At 49.3% G+C, this 27,569-nt stretch overlaps 2 protein-coding genes and 1 long non-coding RNA gene across 3 annotated transcripts; 2 read left to right on the top strand and 1 right to left on the bottom strand.

Moving 5' to 3' along the window:
• Positions 1-2,910: 2,910 nt before the first annotated feature.
• Positions 2,911-14,509, bottom strand: LDLRAD2 (low density lipoprotein receptor class A domain containing 2). The gene is made up of 5 exons (XM_035120241.3): positions 14,257-14,509; positions 7,467-7,943; positions 5,646-5,795; positions 5,294-5,431; positions 2,911-3,281 (listed from the first exon to the last, which is right to left on the bottom strand). Exons 1-5 carry the CDS (start codon positions 14,378-14,380, stop codon positions 3,058-3,060), a joined length of 1,113 nt encoding a protein of 370 aa, XP_034976132.1. The 5' UTR covers positions 14,381-14,509; the 3' UTR covers positions 2,911-3,057.
• Positions 14,510-21,393: 6,884 nt separating this feature from the next.
• LOC148685243 (uncharacterized) lies at positions 21,394-22,261 on the top strand. The gene is made up of 3 exons (XM_088670984.1): positions 21,394-21,524; positions 21,835-21,993; positions 22,103-22,261. Exons 1-3 carry the CDS (start codon positions 21,456-21,458, stop codon positions 22,259-22,261), a joined length of 387 nt encoding a protein of 128 aa, XP_088527110.1. The 5' UTR covers positions 21,394-21,455.
• A 63-nt stretch (positions 22,262-22,324) lies between these two features.
• On the top strand, positions 22,325-24,409 carry LOC132592369 (uncharacterized). Its single transcript, XR_015950429.1, has 4 exons — positions 22,325-22,430; positions 22,684-22,746; positions 23,181-23,363; positions 23,453-24,409. It is a non-coding gene; the product is annotated as an uncharacterized LOC132592369 (long non-coding RNA).
• The last annotated feature ends 3,160 nt before the right edge of the window (positions 24,410-27,569 follow it).

Raw genomic sequence — 27,569 nt, 5'->3', positions numbered from 1 at the left:
GTCCGTGTGTCGAATCTGTGGCTCCCTGTCTTAGCTGAGGTTGTGTGCATGCCGTACATTTAAAGCACACACAAATCTTGGGAACTAGCTTGTTAAGGGTGCTGGGGACTAGCTCTAGGAGGGGCAAACAACAGTTCTTGGGATTCTTCATGGGATAATTGTGTGCTTTAACGGGTGGCACTGTGGTCTAAACCAATCAGCCTCTTGTCTTGGGCTTACCAGAGGTTGGCGGTTCGAATCCCCGCGACAGAGTGAGCTCCCGTTGCTCTGTCCCAGCTCCTGTCAACCTAGCAGTTCAAAAGCACATCAGCACAAGTAGATAAATAGGTACTGCTGCGGCGGGAAGGTAAACAGCATTGCCTTGGGCAGCATTGCAACAGCTTGGCCAATGGTGAAGTGGAAACAACACAGGAGGGCAGAGGAATTTCATATTGGTCTCTGGGTTGATTTTGTACATGCCAAGCCTGGTAAATCCGCTGCATGTCCCAAAATAAGTTTTTAAAAATCCCCCGCGTGTAAGTAATTTCCTTTTCCCAGTGTGTTCTGCCTTCCCTTATGACTATGCTGGGAACAGATGAAGAGCAGTCCTATGATTTAAAACTCTGGTTTTTCAACCAGTGTCCCGTGGCACCCTGGGGTGCCTTGAATGATGGTCAGGGGTGCCGGGGCAACACTGGCCTCTGTCCCTCTTTCCTTCCCTTCCCTCCTCTGATGCCCTATTGCGTCTCTGTCTCCCAAAGGCTTCTGCGGCTGTTTATTGCAGCTTGTTGTTGTTGTTTAGTCGTTTAGTCGTGTCCGACTCTTCGTGACCCCATGGACCATAGCACGCCAGGCACTCCTGTCTCGCACTGCCTCCCGCAGTTTGGTCAAACTCATGTTCGTAGCTTCGAGAACACTGTCCAGTTTATTGCAGCAGCCCTGGCTATAAGCTCCGCAGGCGAATGGTGCCTCTGGGAGCCACCTCTCTTTGGGGCAGAGGGGCAGCTCAGAGACCGGGGGGTGGGGGTGGCAGCTGCAGCCCAGAGGACTCCCAAGGAAAGAGGAGAGGAGAGGAGGCTGAGGGAACACTCCACAATGGAGGGTGTTTGAAAAAGAGTGAGATGCTGGCAGCTCTGCAAGCAAGGGGTGACATAACTGGACTCCTGAACCCCACCGGGGTGCCACAGAAATACTGTAACTGGTCAAGGGAGACATGGACTCGAAAAGGTTGAAAACCTTTGATCTGAAATACCCACATTTCAAAGCTTGTCATTCCCTGTCTCCGATACCATCCCTGGAACAGGTGCCTAACTTGGTGCCTCAATATAAAAGAGGGAACACATCTGTGGGTCTCCTTTGACTTGATCCCACAACCCAGGTCTCTCTCTTTTCTTACAGTGGGAAGTCAGCTAGATGGAAACAGGCTTTCCTTTCACTGTCATAAGCTGACTGCTTGCTTAAGAGGAAAGATCTCTGGCCCAGAGCAAAAGAGAAACCCCATCCACACACCTAACCTTTAAAGTGTTTTTGGGCCACTTTAACGGCCATGACTTTCCCCAAAGAATCCTAGGGACTCTTAGCTCTTGTGAGGGGGGGTGGGTCTCCTAAGCATCCTTAAAAGTACAGTTCCAAGAGCTGTTCGACAGAGGAAAGGTCTTTGGAAGGTGGTGGACTCTCCTTCCTTGGAAGATTTTAAGCAGTGGTTGGATGGCCATCTGTCAAGGATGCTGTAGCCGAAATGCCTGCATTGCAATTGGTTGATTCTATGAAACCAAAGTTGCTATACAGTGGTACCTCGGTTTGCGAACGCAATCCGTTCCACGGAGGCGTTCGCTCGCCGAAGGCATGCTTCTGCCCGTGCGCGAAGCACTGATAGAGCACCTCTGCATGCACACACACGCACTGCGCAGATCGCTTCTGCGCACCCAACGCCGCAGAACCCGGATGTAAACACTATATATATATATATATATATATATATATATATATATATATATAGGTTTTTATGTTGATCTTTTCTGTGAACTGCCCTGAGACCTCCAGGATAGGGCGGTAAATAAATTCAATCAGGGCCGGCGCATCCATTTAGGCGAACTGCCAGGGGGGTGGGAAGGAAGCCTGCTCTTGCGAGAGGCAGCGGTGGGATGAGTGCCCCGAAAGGAGCGCTTTCGGGGCGCTGGTCCTGTCGCCACCTCTCGCAGGGGCAGGCGGCCACGTCTCCCTTCTCCCCGGCTCACTGTGGAGCAGGGGAAGGGAAAGCGGCCCAGACGGAGCCCTCCCTCACCGCTCGCCGCAACCTCTCGCAAGAGCAGGCTTCCTCCCCCCCTTTTCTCTCTCCCTTCTCTCTCTATCTCTCTCTCTTACCCACCTCTTCCTTCTTTCTTTCCTTCTCTCTCTTCCGTCCCTCCCTCCCTCCCTCTCACTATTTCCCTCTCACCCCTCCTCCCCCCCTTTCTCTCTCTCTTTCCCTCTCACCGCCTGGGGGGTGCCAGAAGGTGATCTGCCTAGGGCGCAAAAAACCCTAGCACCGGCCCTGAATTCAATAATAATAATAATAATAATAATAATAATAATAATAATTGGAAATACTAACTTACTTAGTGTATAGTTAAACTATGGAATTCCCTCCCACAGAAGGCAGTGACGGCCACCAATCTAAAAGGCTTCGAAAGAGGATCAGGCAAATTCATGGAGGTCAGAGGCAGTGGATGCTTAATGATTCCAGTTGCTGGAAAGCACAGGAAGAAAGGGTGCCCTTGTGCTCTGGTTGCAGGTTTCCTACAAGCATCTTGGCAGCCACTGTGAGAACAGGATGCTAGACTAGAAGGGCCACTGGCCTGATCCAGGAGGCTCTTCTTTAAATGCATGGTGTGGGTGTGAGCGTATCTCAAGGCCTGGTGCCAGGGGCCTTAGTTCAAACCCACTGAGGAAAGAAGCAGGCATCTCCTGCCACCTTGTGGGAGATCAGCCAGTATACACCTGTCTGCTTAGCCCCATCACACCTCCGCTGCCAGCTGCACCCCTTCTGGCCCATGCTCTAAAACTATGGGCCAGTGACCCTGCCCCCCCATCTTGGAGTCACACGGGTGGCTCGGTGCTTCCATGTGGGGTGACCTTGGGGGGCTCCCGGCGGGTGCAGCTGCGTGGGCAGAGGTGGCAGGCAGCGCAGGCGGAATTGCAGCCAGGCAGGTACCTGCAGGCGCCCATCCTCCAAACGAACCAGCCTGGATTCCAGCAGCACCAGAACACGAAGGCAGCTCCTAGGATGGCAGCCAGCGAAGCAAGGAGAGGCTTGCGTTTGTCTGCAGGAGGAGGAGGAGAAGGAGCCTGGTGAGTTGCAGAAAAACGGAACAGATTGTGTTCCCCAGCAAACAGTTGCCCCAGCTGTGCTATTTTGATATTGTTGATTTCAAAAAATACAGTAACTGCTTGGCTGTAAAGAAAAACTCAGAGCGGTTTACAAAAAAAGGTAGAACAAGAAAATCAAAGAATTGCAACAATACTTTAAAACCTACAGAAATTTAAAATACTAAAAGAGATTCAAATTCACCCCCAACTTTCTAAGCATCTGGATAGGCTTAGCTATACAAAAATGTTTTATATATGATATATAATGAATTGGAAAGGATGTTTAAAATAACCTTTGTAAATAAAAACACAGAAGCTTTTCTTTTGGGAATTATAGGGACAGAACTACCCAAACTGTACAGAAACTTATTCATGTATGCTACTACAGCGGCAAGAATGTTACTCGCCCCCAAATGGAAAGAAGCAGAAATCCCAGCAAAGGAAGAATGGATGCAAAAACTTATGGAAAATGCAGAAATGGCGAAACTCACCAGAAGAATAAGAAATCAAGACAACAAACTTTTAATAAAAGAATGGAAATGGTTTGTTGAGCATTTACAGACAAATTGTAAACCGATAAGAACACTGGCAGGGTTATTGTAATAACCTGCAGTTTTATAAAAGTATATATTTAAAGTAGATGAATAAATGAGCAAATTCAGTTCATTTGTATCTGCAGAAGATATTAAAAATAAATTTAAGGAACCGTAGAAAGAGGGGGAAGGAAGTCAAGTTTTGAAATGTTAAAATGATTGTAAGGTAAAGGTAAAGGGACCCCTGACCATTAGGTCCAGTCGTGACCGACTCTGGGGTTGCGGCGCTCATCTCGCATTATTGGCCGAGGGAGCCGGCGTACAGCTTCCAGGTCATGTGGCCAGCATGACAAAGCCGCTTCTGGCGAACCAGAGCAGCACACGGAAACGCTTTTTACCTTCCCGCTGTAGCGGTTCCTATTTATCTACTTGCACTTTTATGTGCTTTCGAACTGCTAGGTTGGCAGGAGCTGGGACCAAGCAACGGGAGCTCACCCCGTCACAGGGATTCGAACCGCCGACAATCAATTTTACAAAATGATTGTAAAATTAGTAAAATGTAGACCTGAAAGGGATGTGGGTGTAAAAAATGTTTTTAGCAAACTTCTAGGGGAGGTGAATGGCGGTTTGGCTGTCTTCCTGTTAGCTCCTGCTGACTTGGTGATTGATAAGAGATCACTCTGCAGATAACGGGAGTTATCTGGGAGTTACCCTCAAATGCTTTGAGTGAGGCTGTTTTTCTGCTGTTACGCATCTGGAGGCTTGGATGGGGGTTAGAGTGAGTGGGCGAGCTAAGGAGTTGCCATTGTGCCAAACAACATGGAATCGCCTTTCGTAGGTGTAAGGGGAAGAGATTACAGAGAACCTCCCCCTCTCATCAGGAGCAGTTCGTCCCCAAGCAGCCATGAAAGTGTGGGGTCTGAAGGGGCTAGTCAGGAAGCGGAGAGAGAGAGACAGGTCTCCGGCAGCATGGGAGAGCCCCTGCTCCACAGGCGGGAAGAGAGAGAGACGGAAAGGGGGGAGAGGGAAAAGACGGAGCGTAGACCCTTTCCCCCGGCACCGGAATTGAGGAGGAGGAGAAAGGGGAGGAGATTCGCTGTCCCGAGGCTGTTATGTTGGTCAAAGTCGTGAAAAGGGGCAGTGCCGGATTCTGAGATGGAATGAGCGGACATGAAACCGACAGCTCGATACACTGTAAATAATGTGCACCAATAAAGACTCTTTTAAAGACAAGTATGTGGAAAGTCGTTACTCAAGAGTAGCTGTAACAACCTCTGACTGTAGGTAAGAAGGAACTGTGTTTTTAGCTGAAAAGAGTACAGTAATAGCCACCTGCTCGGTATCAATAGGCAGGGAGTTCCCAAATGGCACACTATAAGCAACCAAGTTCTTACAAAGCCCCATTCCTGTCAGCAGTGCTGCTGCTGCTGTACCTGTTTTGTCCCAGGTGGCAGTGTCTGGGGGCAGGAGCTGGCTTTCCTGGGGTCCTGCGCAGGTCACCTGACTTGGCAGGGCGTCAACTGCAGAAGAGGCCTCAGCATTATTCAAGGGCGGCAGGAGTGTGGGTGAGCCTGGAGTTGAAGAGGAGCAAGAGTCAAAAATGTCTGTGCTGCCACGGAGAAACCAAAGCAGAGGGGCGTACCCTCCTCCCTTTCCTGACAAGGGGCCGCGCTGCATCCATCAGGCTCAGACATTCAGCCTCTCTTTCTCACCCATTTTTTAAAGTGATTATGAGCAAGGAAAGACACACACACACACACACACCCTCCTCCTACAGCCACCAACCTTTGCACCAGGCTGGGGACTGGAAAGCCTGGTCTGTACCATCTCCACAGTTATCCACGCTGCTGCCATCGCAGACTAGGCTGGGAGGGATGCACTTGCCATTGTGGCAGGGAAAATAGGACTCTGTGCTGCAGGCCGAAGCGTTCAAGCCTGCAATGGGAGGGAAAGGCAGATTTTGCTGTTCTTTTTGTTTAATGTACCTATAATCAGTGCTTTTTTATAGAAAAAAGGAGCTAATACTGTGAAGTTGTTATAGTGAGTGCCACGCTTTTAACATGGGGGGGGGGGTTTGCTGGTACACCCTACCTTTGAGTATCCCCAGATAAAAAGCACTGCCTAGAATGTACCTCCCAAACTAGCTTAAAACAATAGGTAAAATGCATTTAACGCCAGCATTGAAATTTTAAAAAAGATAAAGGTAAAGGACCCCTGGATGGTTAAGTCCAGTCCAAGGTGACTACGGGGTTGTGGCACTCTTCTCGCTTTCAGGCCGAGGGAGCCAGCGTTTGTCCACAGACAGCTTTCCGGGTCATGTTTAGCAGGACTAAACTGCTTCTGGCGCAATGGGACAATGGGACGGAAACCAGAGCAGCGCACAGAAACGCTGTTTACCTTCCCGCCACAGTGATAACTACCGGTATCTACTTGCACTGGCGTGCTTTTGAACTGCTAGGTTGGCAGGAGCTGGGACAGAGCAACGGGAGCTCACCCCGTCGCGGGGATTCGAATCGCTGACCTTCCAATCAGCAAGCCCAAAAGGCTCAGTGGTTTAGACCACATAGCCAGTTAACCTGACAGCAGCCCAGTGGTTCGCATCGCCTGCACCTTAACCCTTAGGGTTACAGTGTTGGACTAGCGCCCAGGAGAGACTAGAGTTCAAATTCCCCCACCAGGCAACATGAAGCTCCCTGGGCGACCTTGGAGCCCCGTTGCTGTTTCTCGGGCTCACCTGCCTTCCAGGACTGGGAGGATTAAATGATAATAATAATATAATTATAATTTATTATTTATACCCCGCCCATCTGGCCGGGTTCCCCCAGCCACTCTGGGCGGCTTCCAACAAAATATTAAAATACAGAAATCCATTAAACATTAAAAGCTTCCCTAAACAGGGCTGCCTTGAGATGCCTTCTAAAGGTCTGGTAGTTGTTGGGTGGTTCCCTGTAACTTGGCTTCTCAAAGCGAGGGAACCGCCAGAAGGCCCTCGGCGCTGGACCTCAGTGTCCGGGCAGAATGATGGGGGAGGAGACGCTCCTTCGGGTATACTGGACCGAGGCCGTTTAGGGCTTTAAAGGTCAGCACCAACACTTTGAATTGTGCTTGGGAACGTACTGGGAGCCAATGTAGGTCTTTCAGGACCGGTGTTATGTGGTCTCGGCGGCCGCTCCCAGTCACCAGTCTAGCTGCCGCATTCTGGGTTAGTTGTAGTTTCCGGGTCACCTTCAAAGGTAGCCCCACGTAGAGCGCATTGCAGTAGTCCAAGCGGGAGATAACCAGAGCATGCACCACTCTGGCGAGACAGTCTGCAGGCAGGTAGGGTCTCAGCCTGCGTACCAGATGGAGCTGATAAACAGCTGCCCTGGACACAAAATTGACCTGCGCCTCCATGGACAGCTGTGAGTCCAAAATGACTCCCAGGCTGCACACCTGGTCCTTCAAGGGCACAGTTACCCCATTCAGGACCAGGGAGTCCTCCACATGAGGAGGCATACACCCCCTTGAGCGCCTTGGAGAAGAGGTGGAATATAAATACAACAAAATTAAATTAAATTAAGATAGAGCAGCGTGGGTCAGCTCATTTGGAGCGCCTTCCCACCTTACCAGTTCGAATGGAGGTGAAGTCACCAACAAAGTCGACACGAGGTTGCTGGCCGCGAGTCACGAGCCTCAAGGTGAGGAAGTTGCCCGTGGAGATGACGGGCCTCGGGATGTTCTTCCCGCATAGTGGCACCCCCAGGGGCTTCGTGGTGTGGTTTTGGCCATCATAGAATTGCACGTAAGAGCCTGCTGTGCAAGGGTCAGGGGGCTCCCGCTCCCTTCTGGACTTGGGGAGGAGGGCCAGAGTGGGGTGGCCGTTGCTGGTCCCACTGGCCAGCGTGCTGGAAGGTGAGCGCACCAGGCTGTACACCAGGAAGAAGCGGAACTGGAACTGGACCTTGTCTTTGGGGGTTGCCGCTTGCATGGTCAGCTGGCAGTCGGTGCTGGCCACCACAAAGTAGTAACGGCGGGAGTCGCGGTGGGAAGTCAAGACCATCCCATCCCCGTGCAGGGTCTGGCCGCAGAAATCGACCACACTCACTGTTGGGGAAGAGGGAGAGGAAAAGGAAAAGGGAGAGTCATTGGCACTGCACAAAGACATGGAAGAAGAACCTTCTGGATCAGGCCAGAGACCCATCTATTATTATTATTATTATTATTATTATTATTATTATTATTATTATTATTATTGCTTTTCTGATTTATACATTTCACTAATTTTACAATCATTTTAACATTTAAAAACTTGACTTCCTTCCCCCTCTTTCTGCAGTTCCTTAAATTTATTTTTAATATCTTCTGCATATCCAAATTACTGTATTGGCCTGAATATAAGCCTCCCTTTCCCCCCCCCCCCAAATTCTGATCGTGAAAAGTTAAAGTGTGGCTTAGATTCGCGACCTTGCAAAAATTGGCTTCTACGATAACACTGCTGAAACAGGGATATGGCAAAATGGAACGGGTGTGAGTGCCTGCAGAATTTTAAGGGAGCGGCCTATATTCGGGTATTGTCTTTTTTTTCCCCTCCTTGAATTTTAAAGGTGTGGCTTATATTTGGGTGCGGCTTATATTTGGGCCAATACGGTAACTTAATTTGCACATTTATTCTTCTACTTTAAATGCATACTCTTATGAAACTGCAGGTTATTACAATAATCCTGCCAATATGCTTATCTGTTTACAATTTATCTGTAAATATTCAATAAACTATTGCCATTCTTTTATAAAAAGTTTGTTGCCTTGATTTCTTATTCTTCCTGTAGGTTCCGCCATTTCTGCGTTTTCCATAAGTTTTTGTATCCATTCTTCCTTTGCTCGGACTTCTTTCCATTTTGGGGTCAGTAACATTCTTGCCGCTGTAGTAGCATACATGAATAAGTTCCTGTACAGATTAGGTAGTTCTGCCACTATAATTCCCAAAAGAAAAGCTTCTGGGTTTTTGGTGGGTTTTTTTTTTTACAAAAGTTATTTTAAACAGCCTTTTCAATTCATTATACAGTCGTACCTTGAATCCCTGAACGCCTTGTGAGTCAGACGTTTTGGCTCCTGAACGCGGCAAACCAGGAAGTGAGTGTTCTGGTTTGCGAACACTCTTTCGAAAACGAACGTCCGACGCAGCTTCCACAGCATCCTATTGCGTGCAGGAAGCTCCTGCAGCCAATCGGAAGCTGTGTGTTGGTTGTTGAACATTTTGGAAGTCGAACAGACTTCTGGAACTGATTCCGTTCGACAACCAAGGTACAGTATATGAGAAATGACAGGCCAGAGACCCATCTAGATCAGCTTCCTGTTATCACAGTGGACAACCACATGCCCAAGCAGGATCCGAGCACAGAAGTGCTCTCTCGTCCTGTGGTTTCCAGCAGCTGATAAACAGAAGCATTTACTGCCTCCGACTGTGAAGGCAGAACAAGAGCTATTGCGGCTGTTAGCCACGGAGATAGCTCTATCCTTCATCTTCAAAGTGCCACATGACTCTTGGCTCTGAGTCGGCCATCCCACGCCATGCCAACTTCTTCGTCGGACCTCTCCATCTCTTACTCAAGGAGCTCATCACATCAAAACATCAGAAAAGCCCCGCTAGATCGGCCCAATAGTCCACCTGGTTGAGCATCCTTCTCTCACAGTGGCCAGCCAGAAAACCCACAAGCAGGACCTGAGCACAACAGCAACTAGGATTTTACTGCCTGCCTCCAATAGTGGGAATCTGTTGGCTCTGAGGCGCCCTTGCCTCCTGTTTCGGCATCGGAAGACTCCTCAAAGCTGGTCAGTCCATCTCATTCAGCATTGGGTTGCTGGCAAGAGATTACTCTGAAGCCCATAATCAGGGCACGAGGCTGCAGCCTTTCCACCTCTTCCTTTGTCCCCCCCCCTCCCCGTACATAATATTGTGGGGTATACTGCCTCTGAAAGTGGAAGCTTAATTTAGTACCAACCGCCAGACAGAACTATCCTCTCCATGACAATTTGTGTGCAGTTTGCAGTCAACAAGGTGCAACGTTCACTATTTTGTTTGGCTTCTAAGAATGAATTTACTAGAGATTTTGGGGGCGAGGGAAGAGTTCAGTCTAATGTTCCTGTCACAGCTGTTTGAAAATGGATGACTTAACCAAGCATTTATCAGCCTGCTAAATGAGCACACTATCACACGGGCATACATTATTTGCTTTACTAATTGCACCACCCAGCATATGACCATGGGCTCATTGGTGGCCCAGAGATGGCCGGAGGAAGTCTGTTTAACCCGAATAACATCCAGAGGATGGTCGCCTTGCTACTGTCAAGTGCAACAGAGGACAGGGTTGTTTTGTGGTAATTTAAAGAGATTTATGGTAGTGGAAACCTTTGTGGCCTAAATACCCCTTCCTCTTTAGTCCACAGAAGTTTATGCCACTATAAATCTCTTGGCCTTTAAAATGCCACAAGACTCTTTTGTGTTGCCTAATGTCAACGGCTGTCTCAATTACCCAGCACTCGTTTATTTCACTCCTTTTCACCATTACCCAGAAACAACAAAACGGCCAGCACGTTAAACCCAGGAATTCTGGCCCTCTAGTTCTTCCCATCACCCTCATAATTTCCACACATCCTAGTGTGAAGAATGAGAGGCTGTACTCAAAAGGTCCCGTCCCCCCCTCACCCACCACCAGCTTCTGGGAAATTTCACTTGGGCATTTTGTCACTGGCTCATTCCAACATGCCAGTAGTGAGAGATTCTGAGAACAGCCTCTGGAGACAGGTTTTCAAAAACTTCTGAACCACACAGTGTTCGAGGTAACTGTTATGTTGGCGTAGCCCCCCTTATGGAAGGGGGGGTTATTATTTAGCTGTTTTGTTTTAATTATTTCTTTGTGTTATTACCTTGTATTTTATTCTGTGAACCGCCCTGAGATCTTACGAAGAAGGACGGCATCTTAACTAACTAACTAACTAACTAACTAACTAACTAACTAACTAACTAACTAACTAACTACATAAATAAATAAATAATAAATAAATAAATAAATAAATAAATAAATAAACTTTGCAGCTTAATTGTTAGAAATGATCATTCTGGAACCACAACTTGACAGCCTTTCCAGGTCTGGTTTCCAACCTGCAATGTGGCACCCATGTTAAAATTTCCACTGTGTAGTCCTTCTCTTTTCCATTCCCACCCCCTGGCTCTTTTTCTTACCAAGCCCCACCCTTTCACACTTTCTCCCTGGTTAGTTTCCTGCCTCCAGACTTTCCCTTAAAATGAACTGCTATAAGAATTTAAGGTCTCAAATATATAAATTAAATGCTCATAAATTAAAAGGCAAACACATACATAAGTATGTTTACCACATATCTGAAATACTGAAGTACAGGAGAACAATCCTGAAGCCATTTTGACTCTCCCAAATTGACCCCAAATATTTCTCTGCAAGGAGGAAGGTTAAACCACTGAGCCTAGGGCTTGCTGATCAGAAGGTCAGCAGTTCAAATCCCTGTGACAGGGTGAGCTCCCGTTGCTTGGTCCCAGCTCCTGCCAACCTAGCAGTTCGAAAGCACGTCAAAGTGCAAGTAGATAAATAGGAACCGCTACAGCGGGAAGGTAAACGGCGTTTCCATGTGCTGCTCTGGTTTGCCAGAAGCGGCTTTGTCATGCTGGCCACATGACCTGGAAGCTATACGCCGGCTCCCTCGGCCAATAATGCGAGATGAGCGCGCAACCCCAGAGTCGGTCACGACTGGACCTAATGGTCAGGGGTCCCTTTACCTTTTTATGTATGAATAGGGAGAGCCTGTGACCGGGATTCAGGAACTATTTACCATCACAAAAGAATGGCCAGACTGTCCATGTAATGCAACCAGTGACCATTATCAGGTATCTTGGCAAACAGGATTTCTGCCATAGACTGCCTTCTCTGCTGCAGACCTCCTCCTATGATGTGTTTTTTTGGGGGGGGGTGGGGGTGGTCTCTGGCTACAGGGTAGGCAACTTCAAAAGTCTATATAAGGGCTTGCACACCATTGTTCTGGGTTCCTCCTCCCTCCTGCGTGTGGTGAGTGGGAACCCTGTTGCAACAGTTTTATAAAGATCAGGCTTACTAGCTGATTTGCTTCTCAATATTCTCTGGTTGGCCTCTGTTATTTTCTCCTACCGATAGGGAACCTACATAAGGACTCTATACGGGCTCTTGGGTACCCCGTAAGGGAAAAGGAGCAGGGTTTTTTTCTTTCTTTCTTATAACAGAACAAAAATAAAACAAAAGCTAAACAGAAAATGGGGGTGGGTGCAAGTACAAGGGACAGCACAGATCTGCAGGACAAAAAGGCAGAGAGGCAAAATGGATATGGTGGGACTTTAATCCATCACAAGGCTGTTGTTTGCTTCCTGCACAGCATCTTTTGTTTAAAGGAGCTGTAGCTGCTACCTACTGTGACTAAAATATTCCTTAGTGACTGAAAACGCACCCTTTCTCAAGCTCTCCCCACCCACTCACCCTCCCAACGCCAAATAATAGCATCTGCAGCTACTAAACACGAACCCATATTTACTTAGGTTTCACTTCGCCCAAGCTCATTTTAAATAGGTACCTTTTAGCGCAAGCAACAAAAAGTCTTTGTGGTATCATTAGCACAGACTGCTGACAAATCAGTCTTTAAATATCTGAAAGGCTGCAATAGGTTTGTTCTCTGTTTCTCCAGAGGGGCAGAGTCAATGGGTGGAAATTTCAGGGAAGCAGATTTTGGCTAAACGTTGGGAGGAGCTGCTCAACAGTGGAAATGACTGCTTTGAGAGGCGATGAGCTCTCCTTCACTGGAGGTATTGAAGCAAAGGTTCGGCATCCATAAGTAAAGGATGTTGTGATTACACCCCACTTCAAGCAGGTGTCTGACTAGATGATCCCCAGGGATCCTCTCAACTAGGGCTGGGCAATATCTGCTTTTCAACATCGTGATATATCATCAGGTAAACATTGCAATATATCATGGTGCCTGAAATAAGGATGGAGCCATGTAGAGGCATTGGCTGGCTTCACGGTTTTTGCTGCACCGTGATTTTTTTGCATAGCGCACACACAAATCATGATTCACAATATATTGCCAGGTCAAAAATGATGAAACCGTTGTCACAATATGGACTTCAAACCAGTTCTGGGCGATATATCGCCCAGCCCTACTCTCAACTCATGATTATTATCTCTCCTGGGGATCCGCCGGTCGATCCGCCGGGCTCACTTGGCGCCCGCGTACCGGCGGCGGCAGTTCTGGCGGTCTGGAGGCTAGGCTGGCGGCACAGGCACGCTGGTCGCTCTCAGGAGCTTCGCGCTGCCGTGCGCCATCTTGCCTCGCCGGAAGTCCGTCAGCAATGCAAAGCGCCCTTTTCCTCGCCGCACGTCGCGGCACACCAGCCGGTGTCTCGCGGCACACTACTGTGCCGCGGAACACCGGTTGAGAAACACTGTGCTACTCCATGAAAACCAGCAAAATGGAATAAGAGGCAGGCAAGGGCAGTTAAGATACCTGGATGCTACACTAGGTGTTTTGATTCCGGCTCCCATTACCAACCCAGTCCCTGTCTGGCAGAGATTTAGGGACCAATCCAAGATGTCAAGCCAAGACTGCCTGGGAAGGAAATTGAGGAAGCGGCTAAAGCAGAGCTTTCCAAACTCTGTGTCGCAACAGGTTAGTGTGCCGGCTGCAGTGTGTTGGTGTGTTGTGCAAATGCTCCTCTTGGGACTGGAAAGGGGTTAGTTTAACCTCTGGTTTGTTAGTAAAACTGAATTACTGTGTCGCAAAATGATGCATGTCTAAAAAGTGTGTCACCAGCACGAAAAGTTTGGAAAGCTCCTTGTTGGGGATAACTCAGACGGAAATTCCCAGGTGTCAAAAAAAAGGCTATTTATGTATGCCACTACTGCGGCTCATGTTTCGTTAGCCCCAAAATGGAAACAATAGAGGTCCCAACTGAAGAATGGCAACTTAAACTGATGGAATATGCGCAGCTTGCGGATCTAACATATAGAATAAGAGAAGAACATACCTTTAAACAAGATAGGAAAGATGTTTATTGAATATATGGAGGAAAATTGTGTATATTTGAATATTTGGGCAGCATTAAGATAAATTCAACAGTGTAAATAGGTTTTGATGGATGTGATAATGGAATACTGAATGGTTTAGTTTATATAAAATATGCAGGGATTTATGTTGTGCAAAATGAACCATGGAAAGAGAGGAAGGGAAGTCATTGATATTTTAAGGTTGTTTAAGTGAATATTCTAAAATGCAAAACAGAAATTTAATAAAAGTTGTGACTGTTGAATTGCAAAAGGAAAAAAAAGAAAAGTTTGGAAAGCTCTGAGCTAAAGTTTCAGCCTACCTGTCTGCATGGTGGAGACTGCAGAGACAGCAGCGTTCAGGAGAAGCAGCCATTTACCCCACACCTCCAAGCCTCCTCGATGGGCTGGTTTGCTCATCTTGGTCTCTTTCGGGAGCCCCTGCATGCCAGGCTATAAGCAGAGGAAAAGGCAGGAGTGTGTGAAATGGCAACAGCTGTGAGAAGCAGGGTTTAAATGGACCACCGCAGCCCCTGGTGAGCAAATCAAGCTAGGGATTGCTTTTGCGTGATCTGACAGGGGAACAAAAGGAGGGGCTGGCAAGCTTATTGCAAAAGAGTCCCATCCTGGTATAAGTGTGTTTTTTTCCCTAAACGGGCAGCTTAACTTTTGCCCTCCTTCATGCCGGCTTTTGCAGACGCTGTCTGCACATCGCTCAGTTTCCATGGGAATGATGGGAGACGGATGGAGCGATGCAAGCATCCTGTCTTGGGCAATCTAACTGAACGCCTCGGGAATCTGGAACCACCCCCTGAGGCTGGCAGTTTTGAAATGAATGCAAGATGGGTCTAAGCAAAGCCAGCCAAATGGGGAAAAGAGCGCTGACAGACACTCGGCTGCTGGGCCGTTGACTGAGGGTGGTGCCATGCCTTCAGGCTCACATCGGCACCATACATTTACAACGCACCTTCCTATTTTCCTATTTGTATCTCTTGCAGCCAAAACCACAACTCTAGTCCGTGAAACTTCAAAGCATAATGCATTGAATGGCCTTTGAAGGTGCACACAAGGTTCTGTGTTGCTTCAGGAAGAACACGTTGCTGCTGCTGTCAGTGGAGACATACTCCAACTGACCTAGCAGTTAGATGGTGTGATTTTGTTTCCATCTGATCCCTCTTAGCTCTTTTTCTTTTCATTGCTTTCTTTTCCACAAAACCATTTTTCTTTTTTCTCTCTGTTGCCCCCTTCTTCCTCCACCACTTCCCCCGACATTCCTTGAGGTCTCATGAGGCCCTAAGCTACTGAAGGTAATGGGGCCCTTTATATGTCCAGCTGTCCCACCTCTACAATGGATCGCGGGGAGGCTGCAAAGGAGGCCTTCTTCCCCTGAGGGTTCTGTCGCTGAAATGGCCAGCAGGAAGGGTAGCATACAAATTTAAGAAATTTGAGATATTAAGAAATCCCCACCTGCCATTCCCTGGGCATTAAAGCACCAGAACCTTCTCATATTGGAGCTCTCACGGGGGTGAGAGGTTATGCGAACCCTGTTAGGATGTTGGAGGCAAAGCTCCATGAGGAAGAGAAGCAGAATTTATTGTTATTTCTATTTCCTATCAGGGAATCCCTTGACTGGGCCAGTCCAGCCGCCTTCAGACCTTGGCCCTTGTCTGTGGGGCAACGCAGAGGCCTTGCAGTCACTTGCTCCCAGGAAAGGGGGTGTCAGGTCTTCTGTCTGCTCCTTGGGGTCTCCTGCTCTCAGCTGAGTCTGCATCACAAGGCAGGACAGGCTTCTGAAGCCTGCCTTGTGATTGGCTGCCTAGTGCAAAGCAGCCAATCCTGCCCTCGGTGGGTGTCGCCAGGGGCGGGCGGAAATGTATATAAGCCCTGTTTTGCCAGTCTGCTCCGGAGGCCTCAAGGAAGCCTGGAGGCTGAATGGCTGCCTTGGCTCTTGCTTAAACTCACCTCTCTTCCCTCAGGGCTCAGGGGGAGGCCCTTTGTGAGGGCAAGGGGCCCTTGGAGCCAGGCTCCCTATTCTCCATAAACACCCACCCAGCCCATCCTGGAACCTAGTGTAGGATAACACGGTTGCAACTGAGCCCCTCAAGTGAGCCTGTGCGTTTGCCAGGCACTGCCTGGTGCTGCTGCCTGTGGGGCCCAGATAAGCCCCCCCCCAGGGGAATCTGAGAGGGGCTTGAGCCCCACAGCCCCCATGAAGTTGGGCATGAAGGCCTACAGGGTCAGTTGCTGCATCTCTGTCCAAGAAGAGCTGGGGGTGGGGAAGGGCAGCTTGGCCCCAGCAGGACAGGACAGGACAGGACTTGCCTGGGGACATCTCAGGCCTCTCCTTGGGCCTTGGGGAAGGGGCTCTTCCTCTGCCTTCTTCCTCCACATCCCTTCCATTGGGTGTCTTGTCTTTGGACTTTCCAAACCTGAGGAAAGGACTTGTCTCACCTTCTTTTAAATCGATGTCAGCTGCTTTAGGAGACAACAAGAGTCTGCAAAGCAGGATAAAAACAAGAGGAAATGTATGAAACTGTACATTTCAAAGAACAGATATATCAGCCTTGAGTTGCATGGCATTAACATTGTTCTAACCACTAGGCCACACGGACTCTCCTAGAACACTGGCACTGAGGCCGGGCATTCCACGTTCTCAACTGCCGTTGCCTAGCAGCGGAACTTGTGACCGTTTGAACTGAGGTTCCTGCATCCTCAGCATCTTGAGGTTGGCAGAGGTGGCCTGTAGTGACCTTCGCTCAGTCACTACATTAGAAGATGGCGTCCCAAAGACTCCTGGAGGTAAGGGGAGGTTGCCATGGCCAGGGGACTTAACTCTGGAACCTAGATTAATGGTCTCACCAAGTTTGGCAAAGAGTCAAAGAAAGGGTTGAGCTTTGCCCAGGTTTTTGGAAGGGGAGAAAGAAGGAATGCCAAAAAGGAAAATTCAGTGTCCTATATTGCAGTCGATAGAAGATTATTTTGAACAAAGGATTCCTTCTGATTTATGTACATGGGAATCTGGGAGAAGCTTCATTTCTATTTCCACATGCTGGATGTTATCTTTGTACTATAGTTTGGAGGGAAAGGGAAAAACAGAAGGAGACATGAGAGCGTGAGCGGCTGGCCCAGTGGAGGGGAAGGGGGTGACGGATGGATCTGTTTTTTCTGCAGAGGCAGGGAGCCCTGCTGCCCACCTGTCCACAGAGTCCATTGCAGGAAAGGGCTGCTCCCAGGTGCAGGTGAGGGAGAGACAGGAGGCCTGGCGGAGCTCTATTCCTGGAGGAAGGACGGGTGAGAAACAGCGCCATGAGCTCTGCTGAGACAGGCCAGCTCCCTCAGGCCTCCTCTCCCCCAACTGTCATCGGGCGGCAGCCATTTCATCAGGCTGTCTCAGTGGGAAAGATGAGAACAGCATTCTAGACATTGGGGCCTGAGCTTGTGAGTTGTCTTTTCCTCTGCCCTCCTTGACCCCTTTCCTTGTGTACTGTATTTCTGTTGGTTAGATTGTTTGTTACAATAGAAGTCTGCCATTAGGGGGTTTCTTGCATTTGATTTCATGGAAGGCTCTCTTGGAGCCTTTTTGGCTTAAGAGAGGGGTACAAATGCTCTAAATCAGGGGTGGCCAACTTCCAAGACACTGTGATCTACCTGATAGAGTTAAAAACTGTCAGTGATCTACCCCCTTTTGGGGGATTCAGGTCAAAGTGTTGTTGAGCTTTTTTTAGGAAAGCCCTGTTTTGGGGGTTGCAGGCCAACATTATTGAACTTTTTTTAGGGGAGCCAACAAAGTTGTTGAGCTTGTTTGTGAGAAGCCAGTGATCTACCAGTAATCTACCACAAACATCAAGTGATCTACCGCTAAATCACAATCTACCTGTTGGATGTACCTACTCTAAATTAATGGATGGATGAATAAGGTCTCTAAGGAAATGGAGGACAGAGATTTTTAGTTTGTTTCCCAACCTACCACGTCTGCGCTTTCCTGATCAACACAAAAACATGAGTGGGTCTGATCCACTCCTCACATTCGGACGTTCCTGTTTCTCTTTTCTCATGGACAGGGAATTGATTTCGATGAGGATCAAATATCGGAAATCAGCCTAGAAGATGGGGAGGATCTTCCTCCAAGGTAATGCTATGCTAAACCCCCTCCCCCATAATCAATTGCTTTCAAAAGCCCCCCCCCCCGTCCAATTCTATGGTGGTGGTGCTTGGGGTCTTTAAAGGAGGGGAGGCAATAAAACCTTTTTACACAAGTGCTACTCCTCTCTCCTCTCAGCATCCCAACCACAGGTTCTCCGGATGCGGCTGATGTTCCTCTTGAAGGCTTCAGCGAGGACCAGCTGAAGGCCAGACTTATGGATGTCGTCACCACGATGAAGAGCGGGAAGAAGATGGTCCGAAGGGAGGCGCTCCGAGATCTTTCCGCCCTCCTGCAGAAGATCCGGGAATATGTGAGTTTCTGAAGCAAAGCATTGCAACCATGCAGGGCTGTCAAGGCCTTCAGGCTGCCCCTTCTAGCCCCACCCTTCTCTTATCAGTTGCTTCTCTGGGTTTCTTCTCAGCCATCGGTATCGCTTCCTGCATCCTCCCTTGGCCAACTGGTGGCTATTTCCTGTCTGTGTGCCTTGGATCCAGACCCGGAGTGCAGGCAGCGGGCAGCAGAGGCTCTCTGCCATCTTCTGCCCATCCTGCGGCGTAAAGAAGGTAAGACTGAAAGAATGCATCCCAGAATGGGGTGGGGTGAGCAAGACCCCAACTAACCCTTTGGCTTTCCTTTGCAGAGACGCTGGCACGAACATCAAGGAACCCAACACTCATCACCAGAGCTCAGAAGTTCCTCAATTCCACCGGAGGACCGGTTCCTGAATTGTTCGTCAACGACTGCTACTCTCTTGCCAGGGTAAGTCGCTGTCACACAAGGCACAGCGGTCTCTCAAGCCACATCTTCTGGGTTCCGCAGAGAAAGCACCTGGGCTTTCTGCTCCCCAGCCCTGCCCTGTGGGCACCTCTGACTTTCCTCTCTTGCTTCAGGTATTTGGCGCCTTTCTCCCTGCGGAGCAACTCTTGGAAGCCATGTCCTTCCTGGCCAGCAACCTGGTTCTTGAGAGCAGATTCCACCCCTTGGACATCTCCCACCTACTGCAAGAGTTCATCAAGCAGTTTAGCGGCAAAGCAGTGGAGGTAAGGTGTCTGCAAAGGTAGGAGAGAAGAAGAATCTCCACCTTGATGTAGGGGAGGCAACCTCATGCCATTGAGTGGCCAGGACACATGTTTGTTGGGAGGGGCCTGGCAATGTCAGGACCAGAAGCGCAGCCAAGGGTCCTGAGAAACATGGGTTCAGGAATGGGGAACCCTCCTTCTGGGAGCAGCCTGGCAAGCTTCTTCTCTTGGCCCACAATGGAAAGGGAACTGGTTCCCTGCAGCTGCCTGGGTCCAATACTCCCAAGGACCCTGAGTGGTACCTTTGAAGGAAGATGGCTGTGGTGGCACAGGTCAAGGGTCCCTCTTTCTATGAGGGATGGAGGGATCCGCCTGCAGGCAGCCCCGCTTCCTTGTACTCTCCCAGCAACCTTCTCTTTTTCTCTGACAGGTGGAGGTGCTGCTGGAGGCCTTCTATAAGATCACCCAGGGGCCTACAGTGGAGGGCAGAAACATGGCCATCTTTGCGTTCTCCATCTTGACACACCAGCATCTGAACAAAGTGGTTGAATACCTCCTCCAGTTTCCCTTCAGGTATGGAGCCCTCCAGGTTCTACTGGGCTAAGGGAAAGGTTGGCAAGCTGCAGGACTTGCTCAGAAAGCCCTTCCTGACATTTCCTCTCTCTGGGGCATGGCACCAAGCACAACACTGGAATCTGACCATTGCTCTTGTTTTTGCATTCACAGAGACTGCGAGAGAGTATGGAAGGAGGTTTTGACATCGGCCGACCAAGAACAACTGCTCCATCTCATGGCCGAGCAGCTTTACCAAAGCCCCTTGGCGGAATCTGCCACCCAAGTGGTAAGGACGAACCACCTGCTTTCTGGCTTCCTTCTTCCCAGGGGAATATCGAGGGGTTTCTGTATTCTGCAGAAAAGCAGGGAAAGTGACTTGCACCTCTCTCTCTTCCAGCAACATCTCAGCAGCCTGTTGCACGCCATCCTCAGGATGGAGGAATACAAGGCAGCTGTGCGCCAGAACTTCCCACAGCTGCTGATCGCTCTCCTGGGGATGGTTGTCAACTTCCACTATGACCAGGAATTCCTCGAGTGAGTAGCGTGTTGCAAAGGGGCCAATGGAGTCCTTTTCCCTTCAACCTCGGGGGGGGGGGGGTGTTTTCCAGTCCAACTTGGTATTCTAAGGGAGCCTCTCCTTCAGGCGGCTGCTAGGGAGGCAGGATGCGGAAGGAATTTGAGTGGGTGGCAATGACCCTCCTGGTAAAACTGGCCTTGCTTTTGTTACAGAGGGGCTAAGGAAGTTCTGCACCTCCTTCTCAGCACCACTGGAGAGCAAGTTGAGGCGGCCATCATTGACCAACTTTTCTGCCGGGACAATTTCAACCAGGGGTTGTCTGCCATGGTGAGGTAAGAGGAAGAACACGGTGACTTTCCCCAATGGTTTGGCAAACAGAGCTGAAGGCACGGGATCGGACTGTGCCCCTGTTTGCTTCCTGCAGTGTCTTTCCCTTCCTTACCCACACCTGGTTCTCCATTTCAGAGCTGTCGGAAAGCGACGTTGGTGGATCCGTCCCATGGTGGAAAATATCACCGCTGCTCTCGGGGACCAGGAGTTTGCCGGAATGCCAGAAGTAGCGGCAGCTATCTACATCGAGGTGAGGGGGACTGACGCGGGAGGAAATGGGTGCAGCAAGGAGGCCCTGGCTTGGTTTCTGCCGAGTGTTGGGCTTTGTGTTCTTCGGCTCCCTTTGTGTCCTCCATTAGAATTTGAACCTTGCAGCTGCCTTTACCTTCCATATTCTGTGGCTTTCCTCAAGGCTTCTTTGAGCCGAAGGAATGTTGCCTGTTTTAGTGCTCCTCAGAGTAGACCCAGTGGATTTGATGTACATGACGAACTTTGGTCCATTCCCTTCAGTGGCTTTGCTCTGTGCAGAACTACAGGTGGTAGATAAAAGGAGAACCTGCCTCAACCTCTCATCACTGAAGACTTTCTTTCTCTTTGGGCCTCTTTAGCTGCTCAGCTGCCGTCTGCAGGTTCCCTGTCAGGATACTTTGGAGCACCTCCACACCTGGCTGTCACATGACCACCTGCAAGTCCAGAAGCTCAGCGCCAGAGGGATATCCCTGATTCTGGACTCTGACATGGCAAGTGATGCTCAGAGGGAGGGGGGGGTACAGATCCCGTTTCTAATCATGGCCCAGCACTCTTTTGCTGGCAGAATCCTGAAGGGCCTGTGAAACGAAAAAAGTGTGGGGCCTAACAGACCTTTGAAAAGATTCTCTCTTTTGTGTAGGACCCTTCGCTTCTGCGGCTGTCACTGCCGGATTTCTTCCTGATGCAGAAGCTGATGTCTTCCCACAGATGTTAGAGCTGGTAGACCAAGCCTACATGAAGATGCTGGCGGCAACCTACTGTGATATGGCTTCACATGTGAGTATTAGGGAACATCACACAGTATTAGGGAACATCACACAGGGTGGAGGAGGAATGCTTTGGAAGAGGAAGGGTGGTGTTTAGCCTGGCATGCAGCAGAGATCTTCTGGCTTCAGGAGCGTGTTCCTTCCTCTGGAGCACCTTCTCTTGGAAGCCTGCCTGGAAAACCCAGGGGGAGAGTCACCCCTGCCCCCAGTCTCCCCCAGGAGGAGGATAGGGGGCTGAGCAGCCTCAAAACACCTCGGTGGACAGGAGAAAGGAAACTGATCAGATGAGAAACACAACCTCTGATCTTTTCTGCCTACAGGAGGAAGCCTCCGTCCGGGCAGCAGCCATCCAATATCTGGGGCTGCTTCGGGGCTGGGCGAGAGACCAAAGGCTTCCCATAACAACAACTAAAGAAGAAGCCATTAAAGAACTGGTCGTCGTCCTCATTCACCTCGAAGACGAGGACGAGGTGGCCAAGGTGAGGGCCAAGGAGGTGGACTCATGCACGCAGTAGGAGGGAGGGATTGTTCTCAGGAGCTTCCGGGATTTACGACAATTTGTAACCCTCTTCTCTTCTTGTGTTGCAGGCCGCAAGGAGGGCTCTTTCCCATCTAGCCCCACAAGTCAAGTGGTGGGCTCATCCCAACAAATTTAGCCTCCACTTTGCTCTCCACCAGGCTGCCAAGCATCTGGTAAGGTCCCTCTGCTTCGTTGGCAGCTTTGCCCAGGGATGTCTTTGGGGGTGACAGGCTCTTCTCCCACACTCTCAAGCCTCTCTGATGCCACCTCTCCTTTGTCTTTGCCAACAGAACAAGACCTTCAGCAAGAACATCCTTCGAAGTGCTGCCTTGGCATGTACGAAGCCATCTGCCAACAGGCTGCCAGCAGTCTCCAGGGTAGCAGCTCTGCTTCTGGGTAAGTCAAGCAACGTCCTGGTAGGAATGGACAGAAACGTTTTGGTAACGATGGCAGGGAGGATGGGCATGTCCCCAGGCCACCTGCTAGGTAGGGCTCCATCTGCGCTCAGATCTTGCTCTGAGTGCTCCCAAGAGGGTGGAGGCCTCTAGATGCATCAGAGCATACCTGTCCTCCTGCCAAGCTGCCTCTGTCTCTGTCTCCGCTTGCTTTGCACCGAGATGATGTCCCTTTTCTTGCCCTGTCTCTCTAGGTCATCTGGCTTTCCGGGATGCCGGTTTCATCCACAGTCAAGACATGGCATCCTACGGCACATGTAAGTGAGACGGGCTGGGAGGGATGCTTCTGCTGAGAAAGGGCTTTAGGGGAAGGCAGGTTCCCAGGTGTATGTGCAGACAGAGGTGCCACAAGATGAACATGCAAAGAGGATTGGAATGTGACTTCATTGCTCGCATCTCACACACAAATATTTCCCTGCCCCACACCCTGGTCCTGGGAGGAGCTCCGGTGGGAGTGCATTGCAAGTTTTTGCCTTGTGAAAAGTTGATTCCTCCTCCCCAAGGGGAACCACCACTGCTTGTGTCCTGGTTGGGGTGGATACCCTGTGGACTCCTGCATCCGCCCCTACAACCAGCGCACCTCCCCTGGCCCGATTGCTGGGGCCACCTGACGGCTGCCTTAATATTTTTGATGGATGGCTCTTTTCCTGTGCATCTCCGCCTTGCTCAACCTTTCTCCCTTGCCACTCAGGGCTGGAAGAGATGCAGCAGCACGAGGAAGAAGGGCTCAGGCGGACAGGGAGGAGCTGCCTGAACATCATGCAGCGGGCCTATAAACATCGGCAGAAAGGCAGGGTCCGGCGCCTTGTGAGGAGGCTGCTCTGCTGTATTCACAGGGAACCTTACCCGCAGGACTTCCTGAGTTGCATGCCAGGTGAGTGAGGCATCTGGTGGGCTATTTGGGCATCTGGTGGGCTCTTGGGAGGTGGCATTTCTCAAGGAGCCCCTTTCTCCTCCTGACAGAACATCCGCAGTAGCGCCAGGCCAAGGCAACGTAAACATCAGAGTTGTGCTGCAGAGATACCATCTTCTGCTCTCCGTGGGATCCAGCCTGGATCAGCGCCAGGAACATCAAGGCCATCAGGATCGACCAAGAGGAGTGGTGCTGCCCTCACGACCCTCCGTACATAGCGGTAGGAAACCTTTTGTTGTTGTCTTTTTTGTTGATTTTGACTGTTGATGTTAACTAGTCCACGATCTGGTCTTGCCCCATAAGTGTCGCCCCCAAATGGACGATCTTTCCTTTCTTGTTTTCCTTTTGTTTTTTCCCCTTTTTTTGGAGTGTCCCGCCCCCAGGACAGGCAGGCTTTATGGAGCTCCCCCAGTCGCTGGTGTACGCCCAGGGTCCGGTTCCTTGCAGGACTCTCTGCCGTCCTCTCAAGTCCTCCCCAGCAGCAAATTTCTTCCATTTCTTTGCTCATTCACCAAGAGCGGGGATTGTTAGGGGCGGGGGCAATAAGAGGGTCTAACATTCATGAGATTTAGTACCCTTTCTAACAGAATCTCTTTTCTCTCTTTCCTGCATGGAACAAAACCGCGATGGGAAACGGCGGCCTATCTGCTGGAGCCTGGGAGGAAACGTCCGGATAAAAGAAGAATGTCATCAGCCGCGAAAGGAGCTGCCCTGAAGACGACACCTGCAACATCGACCCTCCACCTGGCAGTGGATTTCAGGACTGGACACTTTCTATTGACTCTTTCGGGACTTAAAACAGCAAGCAGGACTTTCTTTAGTAAGATAGGTTGAAATGGATGTATAGAATAGGATAGGCAAAATAGGGAGCATTCAAGGTTACGAGATAGCGTTTTGTATATTATTTTTGTTCCTTCTTTCTTTGTTCTCCCCCCCCCACTTCCCCCCTTTGTATCACTTTATTTCTTTATAATTGTAATTCTCTTATTAAAAATATTTTTAAAAGGGTAAATACGGATCTTATGGTTTTTAGTTAAAATGTGTAAAAATATCATTTTGTCAAAAATGAATAAATAATATTTTTGTTAAAAAGAGAAACAGGTGTTTTGGTTTGTGAAAAGTAAGCTAGTAAGGGAAATCTCTACACTCTACACACTTCCCTGGAGGGATGCCCATCATCCCAAGATGGAGACATAGAGGCTGGTGGCAGGGGTTGCGTCTGGTGAGTTGGAAGGATGCTGGAATCTGGAGAGGCAGGAGATTGTCTTGCTCTGAGCAGGACCCAGAACTTTGGCCTGGGGCATCCCTGGGAAGCTAAGGGGGGAGCAAGATCAGTTGGAGGGTTAATGCCATGAAACACTTCATCCTGGCATTTATTTATGTGCAGGCAAAGCCTAATATCCCAAAGTCTTCATTCCAGTGTTCACAACCCTCTCTTTTCACCATCCTGCCCCACTTCCTCATCAGTTCTCTCCAAATACTTCTCACCTGCAACCTCCAGTGGCTGAGACAAGATCCAAGCTATGGGAACTCATGAGCCAATGTTAAGAAGACAGAATAAGAGAGAGGTCCCTGCCAAAGTCTCCAGCATTGAAAGAGTATTTTTGTTTGGGGGAGGTGGGGAGGGGCAATAGGAAATCTGGGCTTGCTGTCCCTTCAGCACTTCACAGCCCCTGCTGGAAACAAAGAGTTGAATCCAAGGCTGCCTATGGGAAGGCAGATTTGGAGGGTGTGCAGGGAGGAGTCTCCTGTGAAGAAGAGGGGGAAATCCCCTTGGGAAAGGAAGAATGCTGCTGCGCTGGGGGAAGAGCAATGGAGCCTACAACCTGTTGCCTAAATCTATGCTGTTCTTCCCTGGGATACATGTTCCAAATTCACTCCTGGCCCCTGAAGGAAAGAGGGTCAGACTTCTTAGAGGCAGAACTCAGGTTTATTCTGCTGAATAAATAAGGGACAGACCCCTGACTTCTCAGGTCAGAAAAAGGGTCTGTAATACCTTTGGTTTTTGTAACATTCTCCCCCCTCAAGACTTTCAAGCGCTTCCTTTCTAAAAGACTATCTTCACCCTCCTGCATATTTCACTTGGTATACATTACAAAACCAACTGCACTCGGCACATGCCTAATGAAAGCTGTTTAGCAAAGCAAAATACAAACATAACAGAGCATTTGTACCCCTCTCTTAAGCCAAAAAGGCTCCAAGAGGGCCTTCCATGAAATCAAATGCAAGAAACTCCCTAATGGCAGACTTCTATTGTAATAAACAATCTGACCAACAGAAATACAACACACAAGGAAAGGGGGCAAGGAGGGCAGAGGAAAAGACAACTCACAAGCTCAGGCCCCAATGTTTGGAAAGCACCCATTGGAGTCGGCACTCCTGGAAACCACCCGATGCGGGCACGGGTCCCATAACTTGGAATTTTAATTAGATAAAAGTTTTCGGCATGCCTCAGATAAAGGAGCAAAAAAATTATTGCCTGCGGACTCAGCCCTGAGCAGTAGAAAAAAAGACTTGATTTACGGCCAATAAGAGGTAAGAGGTGGAAACATCGGAGAAAGGAAGATGGATTATCTGGAGAAACCGAGAAGCCTGACAGGGAAGTGGAACCCCCCCCCTTTTCTTCTTCTTCTTCTTCTCTTAAACATAATACTCAACACCTTTTCTGGACGGCTATCGGAATTACCTAGAGCAGCGGGAAAATAGAAAATACCAAACTGTGTGGACATGGAAATATAAACAATATAAAAATGGAGGCTTTATATATGCTTTGATGATTTTGTAAAAGTCTCCCTGACAGCTGGTACTCGTTGGGATTCGTCGTGGACTGATTTAGAAGATTTAAGACTTGTGTCGCAGTTAGAAATTGAGAAAACACAAAATGGCCCCAAAACGGAGAGCAGCTAGAGGCGGGGAAGAAGCCATTGTTTGTTTTTAGAAGAACGATAAGATTTGACCTGGCTAATTCCTCGCTGGAAAAGCTGTAAATCTGTTTTCGGAGAAGCTATGGAGTAGAAATTTGGACATGATTTGTGCTTTGTGTGCTTTGTTGGGCTTGGAAGACCAGCGATCAGAGGGAGACTTAAAGCCACACGATAGAAAAATTTTCGGTAAAACCTGGCTGGCACCATAACTCAGAGGCTTGGAGAAGATTGAAGGATGTCAACAAAGACTGTTAGGAAAGGACTGTATTATTTTGGGACAATATTGAAGGTTTACATTTCAGGCTGAATAACAAGGGAGAAATTATTAAAAGCAAAAGGCAGTAGTGATTAGTAGGAAGCTCTGGAATCTGAGGCATGGTGAGTGGGAAAAAATTAATATAATTGGGCATAATTGGAATGTTTCCTTTAATTGGAATTGTATAATTAATTTGGAAAAAGTGTAATTGGGAATAATTTCAATGTAATTCGATGTTGTTTAATTGGAAAATCTAATAAAAATCATTTAAAAAATGGAAAGTCCAAAGACAAGACACCCAATGGAAGGGATGTGGAGGAAGAAGGCAGAGGAAGAGCCCCTTTCCCAAGGAGAGGCCTGAGATGTCCCCAGGCAAGTCCTGTCCTGTCCTGTCCTGCTGGGGCCAAGCTCCCCTTCCCCACCCCCAGCTCTTCTTGGACAGAGATGCAGCAACTGATCCTGTAGGCCTTCATGCCCAACTTCATGGGGGCTGTGGGGCTCAAGCCCCTCTCAGATTCCCCTGGGGGGGGGCTTATCTGGGCCCCACAGGCAGCACCAGGCAGTGCCTGGCAAACACACAGGCTCACTTGAGGGGCTCAGTTGCAACTGCCTTATCCTACACTAGGTTCCAGCATGGGCTGGGTGGGTGTTTATGGAGAATAGGGAGCCTGGCTCCAAAGGCCCCTTGTCCTCACAAAGGGCCTCCCCCTGAGCCCTGAGGGAAGAGAGGTGAGTTTAAGCAAGAGCCAAGGCAGCCATTCAGCCTCTAGGCTTCCTTGAGGCCTCCAGAGCAGACTGGCGAAACAGGGCTTATATACACTTCCGCACGCCCCTGGCGACACCCACCGAGGGCAGGATTGGCTGCTTTCCACTAGGCAGCCAATCACAAGGCAGGCTTCAGAAGCGGACTCAGCGGAGAGCAGGAGACCCCAAGGAGCAGACAGAAGACCTGACACCCCCCCTTTCCTGGGAGCAAGCGACTGCAAG

The sequence above is a fragment of the Zootoca vivipara genome, chromosome 6 (genome assembly GCF_965207765.1).
Source record: "Zootoca vivipara chromosome 6, rZooViv2.hap1.1, whole genome shotgun sequence".
Lineage (NCBI taxonomy): Eukaryota > Metazoa > Chordata > Lepidosauria > Squamata > Lacertidae > Zootoca > Zootoca vivipara.
Note: the sequence above shows the minus strand (reverse complement) of the source record. Positions and strands in the feature narration are given on the sequence as shown.

Excerpts from the sequence above, each read along its gene's own strand:
- LOC148685243 (XM_088670984.1), top strand. The coding sequence starts at position 21,456 with ATGTTAGAGCTGGTAGACCAAGCCTACATGAAGATGCTGGCGGCAACC. Across the intron at positions 21,525-21,834 it reads ACTGTGATATGGCTTCACAT|GAGGAAGCCTCCGTCCGGGC; the intron begins GTGAGTATTAGG and ends TTCTGCCTACAG. Across the intron at positions 21,994-22,102 it reads ACGAGGACGAGGTGGCCAAG|GCCGCAAGGAGGGCTCTTTC; the intron begins GTGAGGGCCAAG and ends CTTGTGTTGCAG.
- LDLRAD2 (XM_035120241.3), bottom strand. The coding sequence starts at position 14,380 with ATGCAGGGGCTCCCGAAAGAGACCAAGATGAGCAAACCAGCCCATCGA. Across the intron at positions 5,432-5,645 it reads GTCCCCAGCCTGGTGCAAAG|GCTCACCCACACTCCTGCCG; the intron begins GTTGGTGGCTGT and ends CTTCAACTCCAG. Across the intron at positions 3,282-5,293 it reads TGCCACCTGGGACAAAACAG|ACAAACGCAAGCCTCTCCTT; the intron begins GTACAGCAGCAG and ends CTCCTCCTGCAG.